General features: G+C 44.3%; 1 protein-coding gene across 1 annotated transcript; it reads left to right on the top strand.

The window, feature by feature from the left end:
• Positions 1-368: 368 nt before the first annotated feature.
• On the top strand, positions 369-10,627 carry LOC308276661 (vomeronasal type-2 receptor 116-like; the record flags this gene model as incomplete). The annotated part of the gene is made up of 7 exons (XM_080715485.1): positions 369-376; positions 1,799-2,090; positions 3,190-3,915; positions 6,159-6,386; positions 8,237-8,304; positions 8,962-9,041; positions 9,708-10,627. 7 exons carry the CDS (start codon positions 369-371, stop codon positions 10,625-10,627), a joined length of 2,322 nt encoding a protein of 773 aa, XP_080571611.1.
• Positions 10,628-11,659: the final 1,032 nt, after the last annotated feature.

Raw genomic sequence — 11,659 nt, 5'->3', positions numbered from 1 at the left:
ACTTTTTCTACTTTTTCCATTGTGTCCAGCCTTAGTGGGAAACCACTGTCTTGCACATTCTTCAGAAAATCAACTGATTCTGGTCTCTTTAACACACACACACACACACACCCCTGTGTTTGGGGCAGTTGTGTTTTGTTTTGTTGCTGTTTTGAGGTAGGGTCTTGCTAACTTGCCAAGGCTGGCATCAAACTTGTGTCAGCCTCCCAGGTCACCATGCTCACAGGTATGCCGCGTACGTAGACACACTGGGGCTCAGCAGGGGTTTGCCATCGGACAGGCTGTGCTCTGTGCACACTGTTTTGGTGGTAGCTGTCTAGTACACTTCCAAAATACTCAGCCGATCCACATTCCTGGGTCCTTGGACAATGGTTAGGTAACAAGCAACTCATTTCCACGAGTATCTCTAATCTTTCCAGATCCATTTATCACATAACATTTCATTTTGGCAGACGGCTTTGAACTGCAGGGATGTGACGGTGGGGCTTCTGAGCTTTGGGGACATTTTTTCAGCTGAAATTTCTCTCATTCCTGTTTCTCACATCTGTGGTCTCAACTGAGTCACACTTGTTGCATTATAAGCATTTAAAGTGTACATGATGCCTTCATATACTTATTCACCACAAAATTTTTATTATCTTAGTTAAAAAAATTTCTATCATTCCTAAGAGGATTTCGCTCATCCAAAGTCTGGGCCTTGTAGCTATCTAGAGTTTCTTTCCTTTTTTTTTTTTTTTTTTTCTTGGTAACAGGGATCAAACCCAGGGCCATTCTACCTTGGAGCTATATCTATCCCCAGCCTATTATTTTTATTTTGATACAGTCTCATGAAGTTGCTGAGGGAATCTTTCTAAGATGCTGAGGAGGACCTCAAACCTGTGACCCTCCTGTCTCAGTCTCCCAAGTACTGGGTTATAAGTGTTTGCCAACATGCCCAGCTTACCTTTCCTCTTTGTCTTTTTCTCAATCATTATTTACAATATAAAATGGAAAATTTCTTGCACTCTTTCCTGCCTATGGATGCTCTGGTTAAGTAGCATCTACAGATTGTCTCCATAACAGGAAGAGAATCTTAGAGGGTAAAGGCATCTTGAAGCTCAGGTCCTCTGTGAGAACCTGCCTTTTCCATGAGCAGTGCAGGGAGAAGGCTGGGAGCCATCAGCCATGTCACACAGCTGGTGGCCCAACTTTGCACTCTGCCTTCTGGGGCACGGCCACAGATGTTTCTGGACACCACCATTCAGCATAGAAGAGGGTCAAACATCACACAGTTCTCAGTTGTCTGCATCTCTCTGTAATTAGGTTTCTAATACCTAACATAACAGAAGAAGTACTAGCATTTTGGTAATTGAATGTTATTATAGCCACATAATTTAAATATAAAGAAAACACTGCCATTGGGGAACTGGTTGAATGGTCTCATAAATATTTAGTTAAAGCATTACCGGAAAATAGCAGTACATGAAGACACAAGAAAAACAAATTGTTTAAATTGCTAATGGGATAAATACTGACTCTAGTATAATTTATCAGCAATTATTACACAGTATTTAAAGGCAAAAAAGCCAGACTCAGAAAAATGAGTACTCAGATTTTTCCCTCATATGTCCCAGCCAGAGGGAACACAAGAGAAAAGGGATTTCATAAAACAGAACAAGACAGCAGGGGGATATCTGGGGACGGGGAGACGGGCTGGAGAGCATCCTGGGTCCAGCCTGTCTGGGGCTAGCAATGGCTCAGGACTCACCCCTGAGCCTCCTGACATCGTCCTTGTCTCTGAGGCTGTTCCTCTGTCCAGGTGGCTCTGGAAGAACTACCAATACGTGCTGGCCTTTTACTTTGCCATCGAAGAGATCGACAGGGACCCTCACTTGCTACCCAATCTGACTTTGGGGTTCCAGATCTACAATGCCTCCCCCAACGACTGCAGGACTCTGAGGACTGTTCTGATGTGGCTGTCTGGAGGTGACAAGGTTCTCCCTAACTACAAGTGCAAGAGACAGCACAGACCTGTTGCCACCATCACAGGAACCTCGGCAGCATTTTCAGCTGAGATTGGAGCACTTCTGGAGCTCTACAGAACCCCTCAGGTACGTGGGCCGTGAGTTTGGGAGAAAAAAACGTGCAGATTTCAATTAGTGCTCATTCCTCAATCCAATCTCAGGCAGCGTGGAAGTTGAGTGTATATAAACCACAAGGGCTTAAGTGATCAGGTCACAGTAAATGCTCAAAATCTTGAAATGATCAACAGTGTCAAGAGGAGGATGAGAAGTTTGTTTCCTTCTTTCACTCTCTTATCTTTCTTCTTCCTCTCTCTCTCTTTTTTTTATCCTTCTTCCAAATTGAACTCAGGGGCATTCTAATTCTGAGTAATACTCCCTGCCTGCCTGCCTGCCTGCCTGCCTTCCTCCTCTTCCTTCTTCTCTCTCTTTCTCTCGCCCCCCCCCCCCATACTGGGAATTGAATTCAAGAGCATTCTACCTCCAAGCCACACCTCCACACCTATTTTATTTTTATTTTGAAATAGCATTGCATTAGTTTGCTGAGGGTCTACTTAGGTTACTGAGGCTGGTCTTGGACCTGCTGTCTCCCTATCTCAGCCTCTCAAGGACTATGGTTACAGACCTCCACCACCACACCCGGTTCTTTTTTAAAAATAAAAACAGGGTCCTAGTAAATTATTGAGGGCCTCACTAAGCTATGGAGGCTGCCCTGGAACCTGCAATCTTCTCTCAGCCAACCAAGTACTGTGATTCTAGGTATGTGCCACCATGCCTGGATCAACTTTTCTTTCTAAAGGTCATAACACTCAAATGCATGGTGTTCTGTGTGCCCAGAATAAGAGAACTGGGTGTTCTCTTACTTATTCTGCAAATAAGAGAACTGCAAATCTTTTCTTCTACTGTTTTATTCAATCTTGCCTCCTTGTATGAGAAACTCAACCCCAGGAGCATTCTACTCTGAGCCATAGAACTAGCCCTTTTTACTTTTTTAATTTTTTGAAATAGGATCTTTTTAAACTGGCGATGGCCTTGAACATGTGATTCTGTCTCAGCCTCCCAAGCGTTGGGAACATGTGTCCACTGGGCTCAGTAGCCCTGTTTGTGCAGAATATTCTTATCCCTGTCTCAGGAAACATAACTCCAAATCCCTCTAAGCTCAGGATCATATTTTTGCTTACTTACTCAGGTCACATATGGACCTTTTGATCCCATGCTAAGTGACAAAGACCACTTCCCCTCACTCTACCAGATGGCCCCTGAGGACAGCTCTCTTGCTCGAGCAATGGTCTCATTGCTGCTGCATTTTGGCTGGACGTGGGTGGCCATCTTTATATCTGATGATCTGAAAGGAGAACAGTTCCTTCAGGGTCTGAAAGCTGAGATGGTAAGGAAAGATATCTGCGTGGCCTTAACACAAAGGCTCCCTGACACCAAGACAATGTATGGGTCAAGTGATATCACTTTCATGACCAGGATTGGCATTTCATCTGCAAACGTGCACGTACTCTATGGTGAAGTGGGGAGCCTCATCACCGTGGACCTCGCAGCAGAATTCTTTCTGACCACGGGCAAGGTGTGGATCATGGCAGCCAAGTGGGACATCGTTGTGTACGAGATGCACCACATGCTGCATTCTTTCCATGGAAGCTTCTCGTTTTCACACCACAAGGGGGAAATCCCTGGCTTCAGACACTTTCTCAAGACAGTCGACCCTTCCCAGTACCCAGAAGATGTTTACTTCAGTCTACTGTGGCTTCACCTTTTTTACTGTTCAACTGCTGGATCATCATGTGGGAAAGTTGGAGAATGCCTACCGAATACCTCCTTGGAGTCTAGGCCAACAGATATCAACATCATGACCATATCTGACTCCAGCTATTTCATCTACAATGCTGTGTACACCGTGGCCCATGTCCTCCATAAAATGCTTTTGGAGAAAATAGCAAAGGGATCTCCAGAGGATGCAGAGCAGCCCAGGCCTCTCCCATGGTAGGTAAGCCTCCTCCAGAAGCAGGCCAGGGCTGAGCAACTGCTGGCACCTGCAGGTACCATCGTGAGATCCATGGTGATCTTGTTTTCATCTCTATATCAGCAGGATCAGGCAACATGAAACATGGGCACTTTCACATTGGCTGTGGGTATATCTGGAACTCTTAAACAACTGGGTAGAATTCTGCTACTGGGAGCTTCCATTTCATGCTATTTAATTAGAAAACTGAACCAGAAAAGCATTTTCTATGACCAGATGATATGCTATCAAATATCTAAACTCAACTCATGAACGGCACAGATTAAAAACTGCTCTGATCTACACTTTTCCTTAGAATGTATTCAGTGCCAGAAGGCAGCATGGAGGAGTGCCCACATCTGATTCTGGGTATTATATTCATCATTGAAATGGGTGCTACCCATTCTGATACAACTCTGGGAAATGAATTTATTTAAACATTCTTCTCCCCTTTTTTTTTTTTTGGAAGTGGAAACACTCCCAGCCATCCATTTCTTTTTCTTTTCTCTTTCTCTTCCTTCCTTCCTTCCTTCCTTTCTTGTTCTGAAACATGGTTTCAAAAGATGCTGAGGCCCTAGCTTAGCTGCAGAGGCTAGAACTGAACTGTGGTCCTCTTATCTAAGTCTTCCAAGCACTTGGATTACAGGTGTGTGCTATTGAGCCCAGCTTAGACATTATTATTCTTCTAAAAACCTATCTAACCGTGGGAATATGACCTGTGGCTCCATTTTTTTCTTTTTTGGTGGGGGGGGAGGCATCTGAGGATGGAACCCAGGAGCATTCGACCTCTGAGCTACACCCCCTACCCTCTTTTTTATTCTTTATCCATTTTCAATAGGAGATTGCTGATGGCGCCTATCATTTCAGGATGTCCCTGCAAAGTTTGGGATGAACTTTCCTGGATGTTAACCTTGGTTTATCTGAATCCATGTATAAAATGCATTTATATTCTCATGCACAACAGTAAAACTCATTAATCAAGTTTCTTGAATATGTAAAATAAGTTTAATATGTAGACAAAGGCATTTATGTTAAAAGCAATATCAGAATGTTTAATTCACCATCTAATTTCTTTTTCTAACAATAATATTTGCTGTGCCATTTTGTTCTTATTTGTAGTTGGACTTAGAAAAGGTCACTTTGTCAAGATGGGTTCCAAAGATATAATGGTAAATTATTTAGAAAAATAACAAAACTGTTTAAACAGTCTGAGTAATTATTAAAAAAAAAAAAAAAAACAGTGCCCTCAGTGAAAAAGATGAGAAGATTAGCACACTCCATTAAAAAAAAAAAAACTCATTCAAATTGGGAATTTTTTTTTTTATATTGGAGGACATCCACCACTCCCTGTAATGTCAGAAGATGGTAGCCTGGTCCAGTAATAAGGTCCAAAAGCATAGGTAAAAATACTCATAATCTCAATACTCATAATCACATACTCATAACCCCAATACGATACGTGGGAATATGAGACAAGAGGACCACAGGTTTGTGGCCAGTCTCAGCAAGGAGCAAGATTCATCAACCCAGTGAGACGCTGTTTCAAAATTAGAATAAAAAGTAATGTTGGAGGTGTAGCTCAGAGGTAAAATGCTCCTCAGTTCAATCCCCAGTACCCTCCAACATACACATGAAAAGAAACCATGTTATACCTTCTTTAAACCTCTCATGATGTATAACTGCTAAATACAACTACTTGCACAAATTTAATCTCTATGTTTGGTTAAGTTGTGACATGCACACATGAGGCTTCCCTCCCCACGATGGAGGCAGTAAACAGTCTCACCCAGTTGTGGCTTTACTAAATAAAGTACAAGGGTTAGCTCAAAGGTGTCCCAGACAGACTTTGCTGGTCAGGGTTGTGCAGAGCCAGGAAAATGTCACCCACAGGGCAAATCATCAAATCCCAGAATTCTGGATTCTATTGTTCCACTATAGTATCCATGGAGAACTTGTCTCTTCCCTTGAGTTCATGTGAAGGTGGTCAAACAAACACACACACACACACACACACACACACACACACACACACACACACCTGAGCCTCTACCAACCAGGAATCCTGAACGCAGGGAGGTGGGGAGGAGAACTGCATAGGACTTAATTCGTATGCACACCTCATTTCCAACTGGACACCTCTCCTCTAGCTTCATCCACTCCTGAAGAAAATCCAGTTTATCAACAGCGCTGGGCAACACATATCACTAGACAACAAAGGAAACCAGACGGCCCAGTACGATATCCAGAACACTGTGAATTTTCCTGCTGGCCTTGGGTTGCTGGTTAAAGTAGGGGAGTTTGTCTCTGGGAGTCCACTCCATCAAGGCTTGGCCATCAACGAAAAGGTCATAGAGTGGCCCGCTGGCTTCACAGAAGTATGATTTTTTTTCTTTATCAGATACACACAGAGTCCTGAAAGGCTGAGGGTGTCGTTCAGGGGTAGAACACCTGCCTGGCATGCTCAATGCCCTGAGTTCTATCATGAGTTCTGAAATTTATATAATTACATAAAAAGAGTCCTGAGATGAGACTAAGGGTGATCCCTTTACCTCAGCACTAAATTCACACAATGCATTCTGATTCTGCACTATGTGGTTTTGCCATGACACATTCTGAGCTAAAATCCATAGAAAGACCAAATTTGAAGAAGCTATATTTTTAAGTTTAGATACATGTACTCATGCAGCACTAATAAAAATGAACAAAGTCAACGAATAATAAGAGAGATACAAATATAAACTCACAAATACCAAATATATTTATCCATACATCTCGAGAACTATTACTATAGATTGTCAGAATCCTTAGTAAGTTTTGATGGAATTGACACAAGTAGATTGTGGATTAACCTAACATTCATCTTTTGGGAGGTATTACTTCCAGTTCTCTTAGTATTTTTGGTGACATTCATTCTTCAAACTTTTTTTTTCCCCATTCAGCATCTTTTTTATTCTTTCTTTTTTGTTGCAGTACTGGGGATTGAACTAAGGGCACTCTAACACTGAACTAAGCCCTCATTTCTTTTTTAAAAACTTGAAACAGGGTCTCACTAAGTTGCTAAGACTAGCCTCAAACATGCAATCCTCCTGTGTCACCTCGCAAGTACTGGAACTACAGGCATTCCCCGTCATACTCAGCATCTTAAAGCACTATAATCATGTCCTGTTTCTACAACTGGACACTCCCAGGCTACTTTTAATACTTTTATTAGTGCACTGTAATCATACCTCATGGTGAGGTTGTGTGATCCAGGCACACATGCACACAGCCCAGGAATATTTCCCTCTGCATCCCACCTCTCTCTCCTCCTCCCTCCACATACAAGTTACTCAAACTGGTAGGAATCGCTTCACAAATTGCCACAGTGCTTGTTGAAATGTTTCCCTCCTCTATTCTTTTTCCTCTCTCCACTTTTCTCTCCCAAAGCCCTTCTAATATTCTGCAGCAGTCGATCACGTAACAATCCCTTTTTGCACCTGTAAGTATTTGAAATCCTTGCCTCACCTGGCCTCGGAAGCCTACAAGTGTATTAACCGCTATCTGTGTGTGTCCCACACTCTCAGAGTTTCTCTCTTGTTCTTTGGTGGAGAGAGAGAGGATTCCAACCACCCCCTTCAATGATATATGTGAAAATATTCTTAGGCATAGGAGTCCACAGAGCCACATAGGATAGTGCATGGAAAAAATGTGAGTGGTGAGGTTACATAAGAGAGAGAGGTCTGGAGACATGGCTAAACCAGAAGTGACTGAAAGTGAAAGAGATTGGGTGTTCTGGTGATACCTGGTGACCTGTTGAGAATGGGAGACAGCAGCTCACCATGTTAGCCAAGAATCGGGTGACTGAAAGGATCAAAGTGGGGGCACACGGGGGCTGTGGAGAGATGATCTCCTCTGCAAGGTCAAACTACTTTCCTAGGAGGAGAAAGATGCCGATAATGATGATGATGCGTGACGTTCTTCCTGTCTTTTCCCTCAGACTCCTCGGTCTGTGTGCAGCCAGAGCTGTGGCCCAGGATTCAGGAGAATCCCCCAGGAAGGAAGACCAGTCTGCTGCTTTACTTGTGTTCTGTGCCCAGAGAGACACATTTCCAATGATTCAGGTAAAAAGTACAGAGTAACACTAAGTTAACCCCTCCTTCTAACTATTTCTTTGTAAAATGAAGCCAAAGACACTGGCAGTGGCTCACGGTGGCCACTGTTCCTCATTCGGCCGTCCTGTCCACAGATCCAGGCTGGGGTCACTGCCCTGCCTTCCATGCGTCAGCTCTGGCCTGGCCCGGCTCAGTCTACGAGGTCAGGTCAATCTCCTGAGACTCCATACGGTCCAGGATGAAATATACCCATGAAATCCAAGACGTGGGCGCTCTGAGGCGAGAAACCAACAGAAAGGCTGGGGATTCCCATATCCAGGTGATACACAGAGAACAGGTGTGCACAAACTGTCACGAGATTAACTGCTGCCTATTCTGACAAGACTTTATTTTGTGGTACTAAAGGCTGCACCCAGAGCCATTCTCCCTCCAAGCTAGACCCCCAGCCCCTCTTACTGTTTTATTTGGAAACAGGTCCTGGTTAGGTTATTGAGGCAGTCACTAAGTTGCTGATGCTGTCCTCAAACCTGTGATACTCCTCTCTCCACCTCTCAAATACGGGGATTACAGTCATGTGCTACCACACCTAGATAAAAAATACAGTTCAATCAAAACATAGATATGCCCAATAATCTACTTATAATCTTTGGCTGTTCTCATGCAGTAAGAGCAGATACGAGCTGCCTCAAAGGTGACTTTAGATTGCGCCAAATTCAAGATCCTTATGAACTGCCACTTCACAAGAAAGAAAGAAAAAGGTTAGCAAACCATGCTCTCAGTGGTAAAATGAACAGACTATTATAAAAATATCATTCTTAAATTTTGATTAAAACATCTGCTACTCAAAAACTTATTACAGCTGGGCACTGTACTTCATGCTTGAAATTCCAGCCAATCGGCAGCTGCGACAGGCTGATCACACGTTTGAGGCTGCCCTGGGCAAGTTAGCCAGACCCTAACTTAAGAAAGAGAAGAGTCTGGGGAGTAGAGCTCAGTAATAGAGTATCCCTGTAGTTCAACCTTTAGTATCGAAAATAGTTAATTTTACAATAGCAATGAAATTCCATTTGAAGTTCAAATCTTTTCAAAGTGTTTTCAATATTTATATGAAACAAGAATAGTCACAGGGAAATGAAAATTAGAATAAGGAAAGATTTCTAGCAGTCGTCAAGTTATATACTAAAACCAGTAAAAATTAGAGTATGCTAAAACAAGGAAGGTTTTGTAAGACTAGGCAGTTTATTTGTGAGTTGGCGCATGCCTAAGCAAACCTTTGAACAAGATCACTTTAGGTCAGTATTAGAAGCATGGCAGTATGGGGCCTCTCAAGAAGAGGAGTCTGAGGATGATAGAGAGGGCAACTGGTACCATCCCTGAGACACAGGCGGAGCCACCGAGACCCACTGCCGCACACTACAGGTCCCATGGTAGGATGGGTCTTCTCTGGAGCCGGAAGCCTTCTCCAGCTCAGCAATGGCACAGCCTGCTCATGTGCTTCTAACTGAGACATCACAGGGAGTCTGTCCTCACGGTGACACTGCAGACCAGCATGTGCAGAAAGGGCAAAGCAATAAAAACAAGCTGCTGATGATTTGTTCTCTCCAGATGCAGAGCAGTGTACCCTGTGTTCCCTGCACGAGTTCCCAAACACACAGAGGAGCCACTGCCTCCCCAAGGTGGTGGCCTTCCTGGCTTATGAGGAATCCCTGGGGACGGCTCTGGCCTGTGCTGCTCTGGGCTTCTCTGCGCTCACAGCTGGGGTTCTTGGGGTCTTTGTGAAGCACAGAGACTCTGCCATCGTCAAGGCCAACAACCGCGCTCTCAGCTACGTCCTGCTCGTCTCCCTCGCCTTCTGCTTCCTCTGCTCCTTGCTCTTCATTGGCCGTCCCAACATGGCCACCTGCATCCTCCAGCAGATTGCCTTTGGAGTCGGGTTCACTGTGGCTGTTTCCACTGTCTTGGCCAAAACTGTCACAGTGGTTCTGGCCTTCAAGGCCACGGGTCCTGGGAGGAGGATGAGGCAGCTCCTGGTGTCAGGGGCTCCTAATTTCATCATCCCCATCTGCTCCCTGATCCAAGTGGTGCTCTGTGCAATCTGGCTGGGAACCTATCCTCCCTTTATTGACACTGATGCACACTCTGAACATGGCCACATCTTCATCGTGTGCAACAAGGGCTCAGTCACTGCCTTCTACTGTGTCCTGGGATACCTGGGCTCCCTGGCCCTGGGGAGCTTCACGGTGGCTTTCCTGGCCAGGAACCTGCCTGACACCTTCAATGAGGCCAAGTTCCTGACCTTCAGCACGCTGCTGTTCTGCAGTGTCTGGGTCACCTTCCTCCCTGTCTACCACAGCAGCAAGGGGAAGGCCATGGTGGCCGTGGAGGTCTTCTCCATCTTGGCCTCCAGTGCGGGGCTCCTGGGCTGCATCTTTGCCCCCAAGTGCTACATCATTCTCATAAGACCTGATAAAAACTCTCTTCAAGGTCCGAAGAACAGAAATCACAAGATGCATAGACATTCTTAGGGTTTTTCTCAAAAATATGCCTCCTACTTTTAAAGTTTAAAACAAAAAAAAAACACTCCAATAATGAATTATTTTAATCTAATTAAAGAATATACTGCTACTTATTAGCAAGATACATCCCTTTTAAAAATTATTTTATTACTGCACTGCAATTATACATCATGGCGAGGTTTATGCAAACATACATACACAGAGCTCTTGGTATGTTTGCCCACACATCCACCCCATCCTCCCTCAGCCCCACCCCCGGCGAGTGAGTAAAAGAGGCAGTAATACCTTCACATACCTCCATCGTGTCATTTCAACCCTTCTTGTCTTTAGTCATCCCTCAAGCCCTACTACAGGTCCCTCTCAGCCTTGTGTAGACGGATCCACACCCATTTTTCTTGTCCAGTGTTATATGTGAAGGTAGTAATGGACGGAGGGGTTACAGGGAGGCATGGAATGCAGAGGGAGACACAGTAAGAGCTGTGTGCGTGTATGTTTGTGTCACACTGAACCTCACTAGGATGTACAACTGCAAAACACACACAAAATAACTTTAGAAAAGAGAAAATATTTTATAGATTCACAATGGACTTTTCTTCAGCCCCCCCCCCCCAAATGTGACTAAGTCATTTGCAGGAAAATGGAACGAGAGACCGCAATTTCAAGCAAGAGTAGTCAAACTCAGAGAGAACGTTTTTACATCTTTTCTCTTGTATGAGAGCTATAGAGGACACTACAAGAATAAAAAGGAATAAAGAAAGTAGAAGAGTAATGACCATGCTGATGGACGTAGGAAGGACAGGAGACATGCTGGGGAGTGAAACTTAACTCGCTGTGGTTTTACATATACGTGACTATGCCACAATGCAACCCACTACACCGTAACTGAGATGAACCAATATACCAAGGACAGCCAGGCACGGTGGTGCCTAGAATCCCAGTGGTGGGAGGCTAAGACGGAAGGACCGCAGGTTCAAGACCAGCTTGGCAACTCAGCAACAGAGCAAAATCCTGTCATCCCCCCACTGCCCCCACAAAAGGGCT

Source organism: Muscardinus avellanarius (assembly GCF_963383645.1).
Source record: "Muscardinus avellanarius genome assembly, chromosome: 18".
Classification (NCBI taxonomy): Eukaryota; Metazoa; Chordata; class Mammalia; order Rodentia; family Gliridae; genus Muscardinus; species Muscardinus avellanarius.
The sequence above is the reverse complement of the archived record's forward strand: the minus strand, read 5'-3'. Positions and strand labels throughout refer to the sequence as shown.